The sequence below is a fragment of the Saccopteryx bilineata genome, chromosome 7 (genome assembly GCF_036850765.1).
Source record: "Saccopteryx bilineata isolate mSacBil1 chromosome 7, mSacBil1_pri_phased_curated, whole genome shotgun sequence".
Classification (NCBI taxonomy): Eukaryota; Metazoa; Chordata; class Mammalia; order Chiroptera; family Emballonuridae; genus Saccopteryx; species Saccopteryx bilineata.
In genome coordinates, this window is record NC_089496.1 from 104,837,948 (window position 1) to 104,858,312 (window position 20,365).

General features: G+C 40.4%; 1 protein-coding gene across 2 annotated transcripts in view; it reads left to right on the forward strand.

The window, feature by feature from the left end:
* The window catches only part of INPP5F (inositol polyphosphate-5-phosphatase F), an 82,902-nt gene that overhangs the window by 52,356 nt on the left and 10,181 nt on the right, over nucleotides 1-20,365 (forward strand). For both annotated transcript variants that reach the window (XM_066238618.1, XM_066238619.1), the window contains exons 10-15: nucleotides 413-537; nucleotides 1,693-1,770; nucleotides 3,927-4,047; nucleotides 6,615-6,743; nucleotides 13,451-13,568; nucleotides 17,155-17,353. In XM_066238618.1, coding sequence (XP_066094715.1) covers nucleotides 413-537; nucleotides 1,693-1,770; nucleotides 3,927-4,047; nucleotides 6,615-6,743; nucleotides 13,451-13,568; nucleotides 17,155-17,353 — 770 coding nt within the window. The remainder of the gene's footprint in view (nucleotides 1-412; nucleotides 538-1,692; nucleotides 1,771-3,926; nucleotides 4,048-6,614; nucleotides 6,744-13,450; nucleotides 13,569-17,154; nucleotides 17,354-20,365) is intronic.

Sequence of the window (20,365 nt, forward strand, 5' to 3'; positions counted from 1 at the left end):
GTCTCTTCATTTATTCAAGTGTTGTTTTATGTATTCAGCAAAGTTATATAGAGTTTAACATGTAGATCTTGCATGTTTCCTTTAAAAGTATTCTAGATAGTTTAAAGTTTTGCAAAAAAAAAAAAAAGGTTTGCTATTATAAAGGACCTTGTTTTCATTATGTATTCTAATTGGTTATTGCAAAGGTATAATGTATCCTATTAAAAAAAGCTTTTAATGCTATTAATTTAAGCAGTTCTCATAAACCTAAATGTAACAAATAAAAATTTAATTTTATAGGAAAAAATTGATGCTTGAGTGGATTGATTTATAAGCAGAGCTATAAAATATTTCTAAAACATAATTCCAAATAAATCACATTATGATTATAACATCTGATTAAACTGAATTTTTTCCCCCTTACTCTCTGCAGGTTATTGTTAACCTGGTTGACCAGACAGGAAGAGAGAAAATTATTGGGGATGCTTACCTAAAGCAGGTGTTGCTCTTTAACAACTCACTCCTCACTTATGTTTCATTTGACTTCCATGAGCACTGGTAAGAAGGCTTCCGGAGATGAGTTTTGATCAGTTCCAATGCTACCACAGGGACCTATGTTTCTCTTTATTGGGAAAAAAATCATTGTCTTCTCTTCATTGGTGGAAAGAGGAGGAGTATGATTTATTTTAATTTTCATTTGGAAATTTTTGGGCTAAAAATTTAACTAAATTTTCCCTGAATTACTTATAGTCATTATGTTCCAAAACAACTCGGAGACTTAGAGATCCATTTTTCCTTTTATCATTCAACTACAGAATTTCTGGAGTTCGCCCTTTCTGATTGAGCCTGAGCTTGGCAGAAGAAATAAGACCTCCTTAATAAAAGTCCTCCTGCTGGCTCATTTCATACCTATTAGTAGCACTCTTTTTCCCAATGGATAAACTTCACTAGAATTTGTTCTGGAAAATCAACAGTTAGTGAACTATTTTGATGATAACTGTACATTATGTGTATTCTGAGAGCCAGGTTTATTGTCATGATTCTGGTTCAAATGTGGGTTAATTTACCTAACTATTGAAAATCTGGTGGGGAGAGAAGCTTTTGAACTTTGGCTACCTATACATTTATATACATTTTTTTTGGTATTTTTCTGAAGTGAGAAGTGGGGAGGCAAGAGAGACAGACTCCTGCATGCACCCGACCAGGATCCACACGGCATGCTTATTATGGGGTGATGCTCTGCCCATCTGGGGCGTCACTCCGTTGCAACTGGAGCCATTCTAGCACCTGAGGCAGAGGCCATGGAGCCATCCTAAGCACTCAGGCCAACTTTGCTCCAATGGAACCCTGGCTGTGGGAAGGGAAAAGAGAGATAGAGAGAAAGGAGAGGGGGAAGGGTGGAGAAGCAGATGGGCACTTCTCCTGTGTGCCCTGGCCAGGAATTGAACCTGGGACTTCCACACGCTGGGCTGACGCTCTACCACTGAGCCAACCAGTCAGGGCCACATTTCAGTATATTTTTAAGTATCTTTTCTTTCGTGCGGATTAGGTATAAGCATTTATATAATTGCCTATATAAAATATAATAGTGTTAATGTCATGAAATTAAAATAATTTTCTTTAATTTTTCCAAGCTACCTTAAATATTACATCTTAAGTTAAAAAAAACAACTATTATTAAAGTTTTTTTCTTTCTTTTGGCTTGTATTTCAGCCGAGGAATGAAGTTTGAGAATGTTCAAACACTGACTGATGCCATTTATGACATTATTCTTGACATGAAATGGTGCTGGTACGTATTCCTTATTTCATAAGGAGTCAGTTTGATAACACTTGGGCTGTGAAATCATGTGTATTTGTTTAGTGCCATGAAGCATTAAAATAATAGCAGCAAGCTGAGAAAGCATTTGTTTTTCTTATTCCTGTTCTCCTTTTTAAGAGAGTATGAATCGCCAGTGTTAAATCAATTTTTTTTTCCTTTTTGTATTTTTCTGAAGCTGGAAACGGAGAGGCAGTCAGACAGACTCCCGCATGCGCCCGACCAGGATCTAACCGGCGTGCCTACCAGAGGGTGATGCTCCGCCCATCTGGGGTGTCGCTCTGCCGCAACCAGAGCCATTCTAGCGCCTGAGGCAGAGGCCACAGAGCCATCCTTAGCGCCCGGGCCAACCTTGCTCCAATGGATTCTTGGCTGTGGGAGGGGAAGAGAGACAGAGAGGAAGGAGAGGGGGAGGGATGGAGAAGCAGATGGGTGCTTCTCCTGTGTGCCCTGGCCGGGAATCGAACCCAGGACTCCGCATGCCAGGCCAACACTCTACCACTGAGCCAACCAGCCAGGGCCGTTAAATCAATTTTTTAAAAAAGAGTGTTGCCTGACCAGGCGGTGCCACAGTGGATAGAGTGTTGGACCGGGATGCAGAGGACCCAGGTTTGAGACCCCGAGGTTGCCAGCTTGAGTGTGGGCTCATCTGGTTTGAGCAAAAGCCCACCAGCTTGAACCCAAGATCACTGGCTCAAGCAAGGGGTTACTCGGTCTGCTGTAGCCCCACGGTCAAGGCACATATGAGAAAGCAATCAATGAACAACTAAGGTGTTGCAGTGTGCAACGAAAAACTAATGATTGATGCTTCTCATCTCTTCATTCCTGTCTGTCTGTCCCTGTCTATTCCTCACTCTGACTATCTCTCTGTCTCTGTAAAAAAATTAAAAAATTTAAAAAAAAAAGAAGAGAAATTTTGATTGGACTTTCGGGCTACAGGTAGCCAGAGAAATTAGATGAGCAAGGCATGTGGCACAACTCCTTCCTGCAGGGGTAGGGAACCTTTTTGGCTGAGAGAGCCATGAATGCCACATATTTTAAAATGTAATTCCTTGAGAGCCATACAACGACCCGTGTACATTACGCATTATCCAATAAAAATTTGGTGTTGTCCTATAGGACAGCTGTGATTGGCTCCAGCCACCTGCAACCATGAACATGAGCGGTAGGAAATGAACAGATTGTAATACATGAGAATGTTTTATATTTTTAACATTATTATTATTATTTTTTTTTTGTATTTTTCCGAAGCTGGAAACGGGGAGAGACAGTCAGACAGACTCTCGCATGCGCCCGACCGGGATCCACCCGGCACGCCCACCAGGGGCAACGCTCTGCCCACCGGGGGCGATGCTCTGCCCCTCCGGGGTGTCGCTCTGCCGCAACCAGAGCCACTCCAGCACCCAGGGCAGAGGCCAAGGAGCCATCCCCAGCGCCCGGGCCATCCCCGCTCCAATGGAGCCTTGGCTGCGGGAGGAGAAGAGAAAGACAGAGAGGAAGGGGGGGGGTGGAGAAGCAAATGGGCGTTTCTCCTATGTGCCCTGGCCGGGAATTGAACCCGGGTCCCCCGCACACCAGGCCGACGCTCTACCGCTGAGCCAACCAGCCAGGGCCAACATTATTTTTTTTATTAAATATTTGTCTGCGAGCCAGATGCAGCCATCAAAAGAGCCACATCTGGCTCACGAGCCATAGGTTCCCAACCCCTGCCTTACTGGGTGGTAAAGTGAATGATCTGTTCAGGCTAGTTTCGATGCATTTCTACTTGGAGTCAAAAAGGAGGGACAGGATGGTGTTTTAAAGTGCCTTTTGGTTTTAAATGTGCAGAAAAACGTGTCTTTGGGTTGTGTCAGCTCTGCCTGGTAGTTGTATGGTTTGGGGCAAATGACTCTTTCTGCACCTCAATTTTTTTTCTTTTCCAAAGGGGGATAGTAATATCTGCCTAGTTAAGTTATTGTATAATTTAAGTGTCTACAGAGGACTCAATAATGTCTGCCACATCATGGTATTCCAAGCAAACTGGCAGTCAGTGCTGCTGTTCTTATTCTTATGGTTCAAAGAATTGGGTTTTTGAAAAACATATTGAAGTATTACATATTGTGAAATAATCCCATACTATTTTTGAAAAGGGTTGACCAAGCCGGTGTAATTTGTAAACAAGAAGGGATTTTCCGAGTTAATTGCATGGACTGCCTGGATCGCACCAACGTGGTCCAAGCTGCTATCGCACGAGTGGTCATGGAACAGCAGGTAATTTGGAGTCTTGTGGATTGTAAATATTCATTCATTTTTCCAACTGTAAACAAACAAATCTTTGTTCTTTGGGACATTTATAGCATACAGACATCCTTGTTGCATTAAAACCTGGAAAGCACAACCTCCACTGGAAATAATTTGAATCAAGTGGCATTTTCTTAAGTACTCATTTAAAAAATATGAGGCCTGTCCTGGCTGGATAGCTCAGTTGGTTAGAACATCACCCTGGAGCACAGAGGGTGCCCATTTGATCCCTGGTCAGGGCACATACAGGAACAGATCAGTGTTTCTGTTTCTCTCTCACACCCTCCCTTCCTCTCTCTAAAAATCAATAAAATAAACATTAAATGTGAGGCCCAACATTTTAGAACTTATTGAGTGGCACATCATTTATCTTTCCCCATCATCTCTAAACCCTTCTGTATTTGGAGGTGGGATCTGTACATCTCATTCTGTTTGGCAGGCTGGCTCTGTGTCAGACCCTGCCCGATAGCGGGCACTAAAGGAAGGTCGTGAGGCTGGAGGAGGAAGAAGAAACAAGCCTTCTTTGCCTGTGTTATGTTCCTATCAGCAGTGCCATTGCTGGGGCTGTTGGTTCCTTTGGCACTACAGAACCAGCCTTTTGCCTTTATGCCCCAGTCAGTGGAAACTGGTTCCTGTAGTCACCATGCCTGTTACCCATGTGCCCTTTTAGAGCTTTTGGCCCTCCAACACTTGAGTAATGAATTCTGAAAGTGGAAGTTCCTAGCGTGGTTTCTAGAGTTGTGCTTTTATGGTGTTGTTTTTTTTTTATAGAACCTAGTGACTATTCTTCGAGGATGTGAGTCAGTTCCTTTTTTTTCCCCTCTAGGTAAGAGGATGGGAGATAGTGAGGCAGACCCTTGCATGAGCCCCAGCTGGGATCCACCTGGCAACCCCTGTCTGGGCCTGATGCTCCAGTTCTGAGCTATTTTTAGCACCTGAGGCTGATTTGCTCCAACAGAGCTATCCTCAGCACCCTGGGCCATGCTCGAACCAGTTGAGCCATGGGCTACAAGAGGGAGAGAGGGGGGACGGAGGAGGGAAGAAGCAGATGATCAGTTCTCCTGTGTGCCCTGACCGGAAATTGAACCTGGGACTTTTACACGCCAACCCAATGCTCTGTCCACTGAGCCACTGTTCAGGGCCTGAGTCTGTTCCTTCTAATGTGTCATTGAAGCAGTCAGGCGTTTGAGTTCAAGCCCTGGCTCTTACACATACTAGGTGTTGATCCCATGCAAAGGACTTAACATCTCCTAATTTCTGCCTCCTCATATTTAAAATGGAGTAATAAGCATATTGATTGCAGAAGGTTGTTATGTGGAGTAAATGAGAGAATTATATACTGCTCACAAAAATTAGGGGATATTTCAAAATGAATATGAAGCGCTAAAATATCCCTTAATTTTTGTGAGCAGTGTATTGAAAAGTTCTTGGAACCCTAGCCCTAGCACAGAGTTAATATTTCTTTTTTCTTTTTGTATTTTTCTGAAGTGAGAAGCAGGGAAGTAAAGAGACAAACTCTTGCATACGCTCAATCGGGATCCACCCAGCATGCCCACCAGGGGGCGATACTCTGCCCATCTGGGCTGTTGCTCCATTGCAACAGGAGCCATTCTAGCACCAGAGGCAGAGGCCATGGAGCCATCCTCAGTGCCTGGGCCAACTTTGCTCCGATGGAGCCTTGGCTGCAGGAGGGGAAGAGAGAGACAGAGAGGAAGGAGAGGGGGAGGGGTGGAGAAGCAGATGGGCACTTCTCCTGTGTGCCCTTGCTGGGAATTGAACCTGGGACTTCCACACGCCGGCTGATGCTGTACCACTGAGCCAACCGGCCAGGGCCAGAGTTAATATTTATTGGACAATTTGTACTCTGTTACTATTTATATTAATATTATTGTTTAAATGATCTTTTTGATAGTTTTACTTCATAGGCAAATTTAAAACAAAAACAAAATATAAGATGAGCATGCACTATAAAATTTATACCAATGTCTGACCAGGCAGTGGCACAGTGGATAGAGCATCGGACTGGGATGCAGAGGACCCAGGTTCGACACCCCAGGGTCGCCAGCTTGAGCGCAGGCTCATCTGGCTTGAGCAAAAAGCTCACCAGCTTGGACCCAAGCTTGCTGGCTCAAGCAAGGGGTTACTCGGTCTGCTGAAGGCCCGCGGTCAAGACACATATGAGAAAGCAATCAATGAACAACTAAAGTGTTACAACAAAAAACTGATGATTGATGCTTCTCATCTCTCTTTGTTCCTGTCTGTCTGTCCCTGTCTATCCCTCTCTCAGACTCTCTGTCTCTGAAAAAAAAAAATTATACCAAAACCCCATAAATATTTCATTCTATTTTTTCATCTTTAGCAATTTATAAAATTACCTTTCAAGTGGTGCTTTAGTTGGAAAAAGTCTGAAAACACTGTTTCTTTTATTTAAGGGTTCCTAAATAATATATGAACATAGTTCCTCTTTCTGTAACATATATTTTATGTTATGGTATGCTGGTTTACATGTAATTAATTCACCAATTTGTTTATTTTAGCTGAAGAAATTAGGTGTGATGCCCCCAGAGCAGCCACTACCAGTGAAATGCAATCGGATCTATCAGATAATGTGGGCCAACAATGGCGACTCCATCAGCAGGCAGTATGCTGGGACAGCTGCTCTGAAGGTAAATACCTGCAGCAAGCATTTGTGGGTCATTCTGTGGGACACTGAGTGTGGTTTAAGACCACCTTTGTTTCTGGAAGAAAGGTGTGTGGGCTCTAGGTGGTAGCTGACTTCTTTCTGGAATACTTGGTGAAGGCAGGGGTCACACATTCATATTTTTGCTGGGGCCAGGTGATGTGACTCAAGCAGGTCGTCCATTTGATTTAAGGAAGGGTGAGGCTGTGTTGGCCTACAGAAAAGCATATGTTGTCTCAGGAGGTTGCTGTTCTGCTTCTTCCTCTTGGGGACCGAGGCCCAGTGTTGTTAGATCTTCCAGTTTTTCAAAGGAGTTTGGAAATCTGGAATTGTATATGAAATATTTAGTTTTTAAAACTTCATAAGGACAAAACAATGTCTGTTGATGGTATCTGATTCCTAGTATGTTAATTTGCCTCCTAAATTTGTATCCCAATCCTGCCTCTTACTAGCTGTGTTACCTTGAGCAAGTCACTTAACTTCTCACTCGACAGGAGGATACACATTCTTCTGAAGCACACATGGAACATTTTCCAGGATAGATCATGTGTTAGGTCACAAAACAAGGCTCAACAAGTTCAAGAAGACGGAAGTTATACCAGGTTTTTTTGTTTGTTTGTTTGTTTTACATCAGTGGTATGAAATTAGAAATCAATAATAGAAGGAAAGTTGGAAAAGTCACAGATATGTGGAAATTAAAAATACTTCTGAACATTCAGGATAAAAGAAGAATTCAAAAAAAATAAAAAATATCTTGAAACAAAAGAAAATGGAAGCACAACATACAAAAACTTATGGGATGCAGCAGAAGCAGTTCTGAGAGGAAAGTTTATAGCTATAAGTGCCTATATAAAGAAAAAATTCAGACAACCTAACACCTCTAAGAACTAGAAAAAGAAAACACTAAGCTCAAAGTTAGTAGAAGGAAGGATATAATAAAGTGTATAGAAGAAATATGAAATAAATAATATTAAAGAAGAGATTAACAAAACTAAGAGTTGATTTTTTTTTGAAGAAACAAATAAAATTGACAAACTGTTAAAGTAGGCTAATCAAGAAAAAAAATAGAGAACTCAAATAAAATGGACTGAAAGAGACATTACACCTAATAGCACAGAAATACACAGGATCATGAGACTGTACTGAACAATTATATGGCAATAAACTAGACAATTTAGAACAGGGGTCCCCAAACTTTTTACACAGGGGCCAGTTCACTGTCCCTCAGACCATTGGAGGGCCGGACTATAAATAAAACTATGAACAAAATCCCTATGCACACTGCACATATCTTATTTTAAAGTAAAAGAACAAAACAGGAACAAATACAATATTTAAAATAAAGAACAAGTAAATTTAAATCAACAAACTGACCAATATTTCAATGGGAACTGTGCTCTCACTGACCACCAATGAAAGAGGTGCCCCTTCCAGAAGTGTGGTGGGGGCCAGATAAATGGCCTCGGGGCTGCATGCTGCCCGTAGTTTGGGGACCCCTGATTTAGAAGATAAACAGTGCAACCTATCAAGACTGAACCATGAAGAAACAAAATCTGAGCAGACCAGCGAGTAAGAAGATGGAATCATTAAATAAAAACCTCTTAACAAAGAAAAGCCCAGGACCAGATGGTTTTACTGGTAAATTCTACCAAACATTTAAAGAATTATTACTTCTCAAATTCCTCGAAAAAATAGAAGAGGAGGGAACACTCAAACTCATTTTACGAGGCCCAGATACCAAAGCCAGATGAGAACACTACAAGTAAATAAAACTACCGGCCAATATCTCTGATGAATATGGATGCAAAAATTCTCAACAAAAGACTAACAAATCAAAGTTAACAGGGTTGCACACCATAATCAAATGGGGTTTATCTCTAGGATGCAAGGATGGTTTAACATATGCAAGTCCATAAATGTGACATTCTGCATTAAAAGAATGAAAGATAAAATCATATAATCATGTTAATAGATGCAGTAAAAACATTTGACAAAATTTAACATTCTTAAAAAAAAATTAACATTCTTTTATGATAAAAACTCAAGAAATTGTGTGTAGAAGAATCTACCTCAACATAATAAAGGCCATTTATGACAAACTCATGGCTAACATCATACTCAAGAGTGAAAAATTGAAAGTATTTCCTTTTAGATCAGGAACTAGGCTGGTTGCCCACGCTCACCACTCCTATTTGTCATAGCACTAGAAGTTCTAGCCAGAACAATCAGGAAAGGGAAATAGCGTCCACATTGGAAAGGAAGAACTGAATTTATCTTTGTTTGTGGATGACATGATATTATATCTAGAATATCCTAAAAACATTTCACCAAAAAACTGTTAGACCTAATAAATAAATTCAGTAAAGTTGCAGAACAAAATCAACATGCAAAAATCAGTTGTGCCTCTATACATTAACAACAAATTATCTGATTAAAATATAAAGAAAAAAATCCCATTTACAATAGCATCAAAAAAATGAAAATACTTAGGAAGAAAGTTAAAAAAGTGAAATATTTGTATATTGAAAGCCATAAGGCATTGATGAAAGAAATTGAGAAGGCACAAATAAATGGAAAGATATTCCATGTTCATGGATTGAAAAAATTAATATTAAAATGTTTATACTACCTAAGGTCACCTATAGATTCAGTGCAATCCCTATGAAGTTCTAGTGTCATATTTCACAGAAATAGAAAAAAGCAATTCTAATGTTTATATGGAACCATGAGACCCCTAATAGTCAAAGCAATTCTGAGAAAGAAGAATAACACTTTCTAATTCCAAATAATACTACCAAGTGTTATGGAGGCATAACACTTTCTGATTCCAAATAATACTACAAAGCTAAAGTAATCAAAATAGTATGGCATCGGCATGAAAACAGATACATGGACCAATGGAATTGATCTGAGAGCCTAGAAATAAATTTTTATATAAACAGTCAATAACAACTGTTGTACAACTAGTATAATCTGTTATAAGATGAATAAATTCTGGTGATAATATTTGACAAGGGAGTCAACAGTATTCAATGGGGAAAGGATAGTCTCTTCAATAAATGGTGACGGGAAAATGGGATATTCACATGCAAAAAAATTAGCCTGACCAGGCGGTGGTGCAGTGGATAAAGCATTGGACTGGGATGCTGAGGACCCAGGTTCGAGACTCCGAGCTTGCCAGCTTGAGTGCGGGCTCATCGGGCTTGAGCAAAATAAAAAATGCTCACCAGCTTAGACCCAAGGTCGCTGGCTCAAACAAGGGGTTACTCGGTCTGCTGAAGGCCCGCGGTCAAGGCACATATGAGAAAGCAATCAATGAACAACTAATGTGTTGCAACAAAAAACTGATGATTGATGCTTTTCATCTCTCCGTTCCTGTCTGTCTGTCCCGATCTATCCCTCTCTCTGACTCTCTCTCTCTGTCCCTGTAAAGAAAAAAAATTAAATTGAACCCCATTTTATAAAAAATTAATTCAAAATGGATTAAAGACTTCAATGTGTCTGACCAGGTGGTGGCGCAAGGGATATAGTGTTGACATGGGACACTGAGGATGCAGGTTTGAAACCCTGAGGTTGCCAGCTTGAGGGTGTGCTCATTGACATACTCCTATGGTCACTGGTTTGAACCCAAGGTTGCTGGCTTAAGCAGGGGCTCACTGGCTGGGCTGGAGCCCCCAGGTCAAGGCACAAATCAGAAGCAATCAAGGAACACCTAAAGTGTTGCAACTACGGTTGAGACTTCTTATCTCTCGCCTTCCTTCTCTCTCTCGCTAAAAAAATAATAATAATAAAATAAGTTAAAAAAAGACAAATGTAAGACCTGAAACTTTACAATTTGCCTCTATTAGGAAACAAAGGGAAAATGCTTTGTGACATTGGTCTTGGCGTTGATTTTTTTGGATATGATTCCAAAAACATGAGCAAGACAATTAAAAGTAAATAAATGGGTTCCTGTATCAGACAAAAAAAGCTTCTGTATAGACAAAAAAGGAAAAAGAAGAAAAGGAAAAGAAAACTTGTGGAATGAGAAGAAGTATTTGCAAACAATATGGTTAAGGAGTTAATATTCACAATAAGTAAGGAACTCATACAACTCAATAGCAAAAATAATTTAATTAAAAAAGTGGCTAAAGGACCTAAACAGACGTTTTTCCAAATCATATCTACTACTGACTAGCGTGTACATACAAAGGTATTCAACATCAGTAATCATTAGGGAATTGCAAATCAAAATTTCAGTGTGATGTCACTTCATACCTGTTGGAATGGTTGTTATCAAGGATGTGGAGAAAAGGTACATAACCCTTGTACGTTGTTGGTGGGAACATACATTGACATAGCCGTTATGGAAATAGTATGGAAGTACCTCAAAAAACTACAAACTACCATATGACTCAGCATTCCCATTTATAGGTACCTTGCTGAAGGAAATGAAATCATTCTTTTGAAGAGATACTGATGCTCCCATGTTCATTGCAGCATTATTCACTATAGTGAAGACATGGAAGCAATTCAAGTGTTCAGCGACAGATGAATGGCTAATGAAAATGAATGTGTGTGTGTGTGTGTGTGTGTGTAATGAAACATTATTTGACCATGAAAAAGGAAGTCCTGCCATTTGCAGCTACATGAATGAACTTTGAGGGCTTTATGTTTAAGTGAAATAAGCCAAATAGAGAAACAAATATTGCATGATCTCATATATGTGTGGAATCTTAAAGTCAAACTTATAGAAATGGAGAGTTGATTGGTAGTTACCAGTTGTTCAAAAGGTACAAACTGAGTAAGTTTTGGGATCTAATGTACAATTAACTATAGTTAACAATATAGTATACTTGAAGTTTGCTAAGAGAGTAGATCTTAAATGTTTTCAGCACACACACACACATGGGAATTATGTGAGATGATAAATGTGGTAACTAGCCTTAATGTAATCAGTTCACAATATATATGCATATATCAAATGATCACATAGTACACTCTAAATTTACATGGTGCTACTTGTCAGTTATATCTCAATAAATCTGGGGAAAAAAGATAAATATTTTTTCTTTTGATATGAAACTTCTTTGGACTCAGCATTCATGTCTTTCTCTTCTGTAATATATTCTAATTTAATTACTATTTTCTGTGAATGACTTAACTAAATGGTAATATCTTCTTCAGAATTGTTAGTGTTAAGACAAAGTCTGTTTCTGAGATTGCCTTGGATAGAAATAGTGGGGTTGAGCCCTGGCCGGTTGGCTCAGCGGTAGAGCATCGGCCTGGCGTGCGGAGGACCCGGGTTTGATTCCTGGCCAGGGCACACAGGAGAAGCGCCCATTTGCTTCTCCACCCCTCCGCCGCGCTTTCCTCTCTGTCTCTCTCTTCCCCTCCCGCAGCCAAGGCTCCATTGGAGCAGAGATGGCCCGGGCGCTGGGGATGGCTCTGTGGCCTCTGCCTCAGGCGCTAGAGTGGCTCTGGTCGCAATATGGCGACACCCAGGATGGGCAGAGCATCGCCCCTTGGTGGGCAGAGCATCACCCCTGGTGGGCGTGCCGGGTGGATCCCGGTCGGGCGCATGCGGGAGTCTGTCTGACTGTCTCTCCCCGTTTCCAGCTTCAGAAAAATGAAAAAATGAAGAAAAAAAAAGAAATAGTGGGGTTGAGATGGGGAAAAAAGGGACTATGCTTTCCTTGCTTTAGGTTTAAGTCACTACTTCTCTAGGGATTTGCCCTGACATCTTTGTTTTGAAAAGCAAGAGAAAAGAATTTAAATACTCATTGGCTCTTTCTACAGGGATTGTAATGTATAGTGAGGTACAGAGACCTGTTCTCTCTGTAGATACACACACACACACACACACACACACACACACACACACACACGTCAGTTCTCATTGTAATAAACTCTAAGGGGTTGTCCGTATTTTTCCACATCAGAAGTTTGTGTTTTTTTAGTAGTGTACCAAATTGAGGCTTGAAACACTTCTGTTTTGTTTTTTATTATGTAATAAGTTTTGACCTGTAAATTGTTGAAATTCTGTAGAGTTCCGAGAATGGTTTTACCTAAAGCACCATCTAGCTCAGCGGTTCTCAACCTGTGGGTCGCGCCCCGACGGGAGTTGAACGACCAAAACACAGGGGTCGCCTAAAGCCATCGGAAATACATATTTTATTTAAAAATGTATTGTAGCCTGACCTGTGGTGGCGCAGTGGATAAAGCATCGACTTGGAAATGCTGAGGTTGCCGGTTCGAAACCCTGGGCTTGCCTGGTGAAGGCACATATGGGAGTTGATGCTTCCAGCTCCTCCCCCCTTCTCTCTCTCTGTCTCTCTCTCCTCTCTCTCTCCTCTCTAAAATGAATAAATTTTAAAAAAATTAAAATTAAAAATGTACTGTATATTTTATTTAAAAATGTATATTTTATTTAAAAATGTATTGTATACTTTATTTAAAAATGTATTGTATAATAAATATGTATTTTCCAATGGCTTTAGGTGACCCCTGTGTTTTAGTCATTCGACCCCCGCCGGGGTCGCGACCCACAGGTTGAGAACCGCTGATCTAGCTGAAATAGGTATTTTAACTTAAGTACATTACTTGGAAATTATAGAAGCCTGAAGAATTCCATTCTTGAATTGAAAGCCCACATTGACTTTGGAAACATTCTTGTGTTTAAATAAATAATCAAAATGACTTTTTCCTTGACAGGGTGACTTTACAAGGACAGGAGAAAGGAAATTAGCAGGAGTTATGAAAGATGGTGTTAACTCAGCAAATAGGTATTACCTGAATCGGTTTAAGGATGCTTATAGGCAAGCTGTCATAGGTAAGGAACATAAAAGCCTTGCCTTAAAATTTGTTATTTCTTCTGTGGTTGTTTTACAGAAACCAACTTTATTAACACAGTTCATAAAGTACTTGTTTTATAATATACTTGTGCGTCTGTATTGAGCATTTTACCCAATGAATCAAATTCAAATTTCTTAGTCTGGAGCAACACAAGAAACAACTCATTTTCATATGTATTTCTCAGTTTGCTGTAACAGAAAGCAGGGCTGAGGCTCCTGGAGAATGGAATAAGTCAGTGGTCCCCAACCCCCGGGCTGCGGACCAGTACCGGTCTGTGGGCCATTTGGTACCGATCCTCAGAGAAAGAATAAATAACTTACATTATTTTCGTTTTATTTATATTTAAGTCTGAATGATGTTTTATTTTTTTAAAATGACCAGATTCCCTCTGTTACATCCATCTAAGACTCCCTCTTGACGCTTGACTCGGTCACATGATACATTTATCCGTCCAACCCTAAAGGCCGGTCTGTGAAAATATTTCCTGACATTAAACCTGTCCGTGGCCCAAAAAAGGTTGGAGACCACTGGAATAAGGGACCCTAAAACCTCATCAACTGAAAACTGTATCTCTTTATTTTCCCATTACTCAAGTCTGAGAGATGTAACGAGAGGATTTTCTTTCTCTTTATGACATTTATCATGTGTTCTTGCTGTGGACAAATACATCATTCTTTTTTTCCATTGTTGTGATTTAACATGATGGAACATTAGGGTATCAGATTTAGAGATTATCCTAACCACTTTTTCTAAAAAAATTTATTGATTTTTTTCCTTTTTAGAGAGGGAGGGAGAGACAGAGAGAGAAACATTGATCCTTTTTTCCACCCATTCATGTCATTATTGGTTGATTCTTGTATGTGCCTTGACCAGTGACTGAACCCACAACATTGGCGTGTTGAGACAACACTCCAACCGACTGAACTACCCAGCCAGGGCCCCTAACCAATTCTTAATTTTTTTTTGTTTTGTTATTTTTTTCTTTTCTTTTTTTTTTTTTTTTTTTGTATTTCTCCGAAGTTGGAAACAGGGAGGCAGTCAGACAGACTCCCGCATACACCTGACCGGGTCCACCCAGCATACCCATCAGGGGGCGATGCTCCGCCCATCTGGAGCGTTGCTCTGTTGCAACCAGAGCCATTCTAGCGCCTGAGGCAGAGGCCATAGAGCCATCCTCAGCGCCTGGGCCAACTTTGCTCCAATGGAGCCTTGGCTATGGGAGGGGAAGAGAGAGACAGAGAGGAAGGAGAAGGGGAGAGGTGGAGAAGCAGATGGGCGCTTCTCCTGTGTGCCCTGGCCGGGAATTGAACCCGTTACTCCTGCACACCAAGCTGACACTCTACCACTGAGCCAACTGGCCAGGGCCTGTTTTGTTATTTTTCTTAAGTGAGAAGTGGGGAGGCAGAGAGACAGACTCCCTCATGCGCCTGACTGGGATCCACCCGGTAAACCCACTAGGGAGCGATGCTCTGCCCTTCTGGGGCTCTTGCTCTGTTGCAACTGGAGCCATTTTAGCACCTGAGGCGAGGCCATGGTGCCATTCTCAGTGCCCAGGCCAACTTGTTCCAGTAGCGCCATGGCTGCGGGAGGGGGAGAGAAAGAGAGAGAGAGAAAAGGAAGAGAGGGAAGGGTGGAGAAGCAGATGGTTGCTCTCTATGTCCTGACTAGGAATCGAACCTGGGACATGCACACGCTGTGCTGATGCTCTAGCACTGGGCCAACCAGCCATGGCACCAATTCTGAATTGTTTTTTAGAAGAGCAAGTGGAGGGTAGATTGCTTAGTGGAATTCATGCCTTTTTTTTTTTTTTTTGACAGAGACAGAAGAGAGACAGAGGGACAGATAGGGACAGACAGACAGGAAGGGAGAGGGATGAGAAGCATCAGTTCTTCGTTGTGGCTCCTTAGTTGTTCATTGATTGCTTTCTCATATGTTCCTTGACTGGCGGACAACAGTGGAGGGAGTGACCCCTTGTTCAAGCCAGTGACCTTAGGCTTAAGCCAGCAACCTTTGGGCTCAAGCCAGTGACCATGGGATCATGCCTATGATCTCACGCTTAAGCCATGACCCTGCACTCAAGCTGGTGAGCCCGTGCTCAAGCCAGATGAGCCCGCGTTCCTGCTGGCGATCTTGGGGTTTCGAACCTGGGTCCTCTGCATCCCAGTCTGATGCTCTGTCCGCCACCACCTGGTCAGGCTGGAATTCATGCCTTTTCATGTTTTAAATTTAATTTTTATTAAAATATTACTTTATAGGATTAAAATAAATGTAGAGTGTTCTGGGTGAGAATTAAATGTAACACCTTATTCTGTGGTCTCTAAGAACAATTTTTTTGTGTGTGACAGAGACAGAGAGACAGAGGGACAGATAGGGACAGACAGACAGGAAGGGAAAGAGATGAGAAGCATCAATTCTTTGTTGCGCTTCTTAGTTGTTCATTGATTACTTTTCTTTAAAATTTTTATTTTTTAATTTTTTTCCCATTGATTACTTTTTCATATGTGCCTTGACCAGGGGGCTACAGCAGACCGAGTGACCCCTTGCTCAAGCCAGCAACCTTGGGCCCAAGCTGGTGAGCCTTGTTCAAACCAGATTAGCCTGCACTCAGGCCAGCTACCTCAGGGTTTCAAACCTGGGTCCTTCGTGTCCCAGTCCAATGTTCTATTCACTGCGCCACTGCCTAGTAAGGCTCTAAGAACAATTTTTAAATCTTGTTTTTTATCCTGATATTTGTCATACATGAAATAGTAGTGTCTAGACATGGACTAGTTAGGAATTTGAGAAGTCTGGTATAAAGAAGTTTGGTTCATTTGTCATAGGTAGTGTGTGTGCTGACTGGAAAACTGAATTTTAGCAGCTTCTTAAAAGAAAAATAAGAAATGTCCCTTTGGTTGGTTGATCTAGTGACTCAGTTATGTCCTTGAAGACTCAGGCATGCCCCCCCACCCCGTTCAGCCATCCATAGCATCAGCTTCATCCTAATCCTCAAGCTGAGCTCTCCAAAGTTGAGACAGAGAGGCCAGTAGCAGCCGGGGCTCTTGCTTCCCATGCAGGCCAGTGGTGGATCTCTCCCAGAAGTCCCCTCGTTGTCCCAGACAGCTACAGGGAATGGGATTGTAATGGTTTGTTAAAGTTTGAGCCATATGCTGCACACTAGGAAGAAGTTAGCTTGTCTATTCAGATCCTTTGCCCGTTTTAAAATGGGCTTGTCTTTTTATTGAATTGTAGGAATTCTTTATATAATCTGGATACAAGTCCCTGACCAGGTGATTTGTAAATATATCCTTTCCCATTCTAGTGGATCGTCTTTACACTATCACGTTACTTCCCATTGAAACACAAATGTTTTACTTTTAATGATGTTCAGTTTATCCATTTTTTCTTTTGTTTGTGATTTTAGTGTCCTATCCAAAAAAAAAAAAAAATCTAATCTAAAGTCTCAAAGATTTATGCCTATGCTTTCTTATAAGAAAGTCTTATGTTTTTAGTTTTTCATTTTCTTCTGTTTTTTAAACATGGATTAGTAAGCTAAGATGACAGATTATTAACATTCTCTACTCTAGATTTGATGCAAGGCATTCCAGTGACGGAAGATCTTTATTCCATATTTAACAAGGAGAAAGAGCATGAAGCTTTGCATAAGGAAAATCAGAGAAGTCACCAGGAACTCATTAGTCAGCTTTTACAAAGTTACATGAAGTTACTGCTGCCTGATGACGAAAAGTTCCATGGGGGCTGGGCCCTCATTGACTGTGACCCCAGGTGAGTTGGAATGGTGTCCTGGTAACTGTGCTTAACTTTCTGATGTCGTTAAGTTTCTTGTAATTAATGTACGACTTGTTCGTAAAGCTGTAGGCATGGATGCATGGTGCATGGCCGTGTTCAGATGCAGGGCTGCTATTAAGGCAAGCTGAAGGGGCACTCACCTTCAGAGTACAATTAAGGGGGCACTAAAAAACTCATGAAAGAGAAATACTTTAATGCAATGTTTGATATAAAAAGAAACAATTGTAAAACTATGGTTTGCAGCTGGCTGCGTGGGTTTCCCCTCTCAGAAGCTACATATGTTCACTGCAGTAATGCACATAACTCAGTGCAGTAAAAGGTGAAATAATGCTAGCTACTTTGTTGGTTGTAAAGTGGTCCTGGCCTTTCATAAAATAAATAGGCCAACTAATGCTTAACTTTTTTTAAAAATGAAACTATCCAATTATAAACTTCATGATTATGAATTAGAAACATTTCAGAAAATTTTAGACCAAGCTCTGAGAATAAAAGGCTCTATTTAGATTTTGCCTTATTTTACATTTATTGTAATTTTAATAAAAGGCATAAAGCAAGCTAGAAAGAAAAATGAATGCAAAGTATTATTTACAGATACTAAAATGCATTTTAAAGTTATGGACTGTAGGTTCATAGGGAAACTTTTCCTGACTTTATAATTTCATGGATTATTTTGCTTTGGTAGTCAGTACTACACGTATGAATGCAATTTGCTGGCTCTTAAAAGATGAGGTTTTTTCTTGCACTCAACTTAGCCGAAAATTTCTGTGCTCTTATAAGCCATTTGGTAAATATTTTTTGATTCGTGTACCTTAGCTTTTTGGGGGTTTTTTTTGAGAGATTTTTTCTTTTTTCTTTTTGTTTTACTTTTTTTTTTAATTAATTTTTTTTGAGAGGTTTTTTAAAAATTTTATTTAGACAGTTAATTTTAATGAAGTGACATTGATCAATTAGAGTACATAGATTCAAAGAAAACATCTCCAGATCATTTTGACATGATTATGTTGTCTACCCATCACCCAAAGTCAAATTGTCCTCCGTCACCTTTTATTTGGTTTTCTTTATGCCCCTCCCCTTCCCCACCCCCTTTGCTGTTGGTTTTTTTTTTTAAATAGCAGTCCAACTTCATCCAGCACCAAGAAAAGGGGGTACTTTTAATTCCTATTCAGAAATAATTGCAGATATCACGCCTATATTTTGCTTGAGTTTTAACTTTGCCCTTCAGTTTTTTAAGTGTATCGTGATTATTGTCATCTTCCTTAGAACAAGTCTTTTTATTTCTACTTTGGATATACGTGAAATAGGGAAAGACCAAAAGGTTTATTTCTAAAGCTGACTACCCTTTTGTAAGGTTACACTGCATCTGATTTCATTTCCAGTTCTGTAAAGTTGGTATACTGGGTTAGGAGTTTTAAAAAATGTCAAGAGTATTTAGCTATGCTTTAGTTTGGGAACAAATTTGGGTATGTACACTTGTTAAAATTCAGTTTCTTGCATTTAAGAATAAGATACATGGAAATACTCAGACTTCTTCTGGCAACAGGCCTCACTGTCACAACATGAATTAATAGTACTGTATTATATGAAAATAATGTTGAAACAGGCTAGTCTTCTAGGCTCAGGTCTTTAAGAAATCCTTGTTGGGTAGTTAGATTTCTAAATCTCATAATAGTTCTTAGCTACTGAATGCCAACTTTAGAAATACAATTGTGCTTCAGTTTTCTCTTCTTCATTAACTTGATGAAACACTTCTTTCTCCCCTATTTTTTTGTTGTTGATGTTTTGACTCCCACCCCTCTCTATTGCCCAGCAATTGCCCTCCTCGTTTTTCTTTAATCCTTCACTATAAAATTCGACTTTCTCGTAACAGGGAGCTAGTGATTGTCTTCTGCTCATCTTCTTTGGTTAAAGCTTCTGATGAAGAATAACTTACATCCATACACATTAGATGGGAAGTGTCACTGTATCCTTTCCTTTGCTCATTGGCTCCATTTGAGCTGTACAAGTAAGGAACACTTTCCCAAAGAGCGGAGCCCACTTTTCCTTTAAAGGAAGTTACGCTTTCCATTTCTGGTACATTTTCAGGTTTTCAATCAGTGGTGCTACTCCCAAAGGTGATCAATGTCTCTTTCCAAATAGTCTCACATTTCATGATGGATGATGAAACCCTTGTGTGCTCCCTTTTCTGTGCGTCTGAGTTTGTTTAGTTCTATACTTATTGTTTTGTCTGTAGGTCTTAACTTGGCCCAGGGTTTTTGTGTATCTGGTGGTCATACTGAGGAATGAGTGACCTCTACTTGGTCATTAAACACCAAAATTCTTTGTGCATGTAGCTCTGCCACTATGGGTCTCAGCCTGAGCTTTCTGCTGAGTTTGCCTTTTATTTCCTTTTTTGTTTCTTGTTCTAATTCTTAATTCTTTGTTTTAAGATATTTCTTTGCTCTTAACTCTTCAGTTGTGAGCCTCTGGCTAAGTCTCCTAATTTCCAATTTGTTTTTTGAGTCTCTGCTTCTCTATCTTAGATACATTGCAAGAATTTTTGTTTTGCAATTCTTTCTTAGATAATCTATTGCTGTGTTTGCTTGTGAGTGCATCTCAGTGCCTATTTTACTTGTCAAAGCGCATTCATCGCTGCCATCCTTATCCTTTTCTTCTTCCTTGTGGTCACTGATGGACAAAATAGACCAATGAGAGTTTGGAGTCAAAGATTCTGCAGATTGTCCCATCAGGCCAGGTCTCACTGGCTGAGATGCTGCCTTCCCTGTCTTCTTGGTGCTAACATGTAAGCCAGTGCCCGATGGAGAATGGTTCTCCATGTCTAAGCTTCAGTACAGACCCTGACTTGGGTCTTTGGAGAGATGGACAAGGAGCTCCATTGCTTAATAGAATAACAAGATTGTCTAAGGAAATGATGTTTTAAGGCCAAGGAGGCTTAGACTAGTGGAATTTATCTGTGGTGTTTTCCTCGGTGACAGGGACCGACTGCTCAGG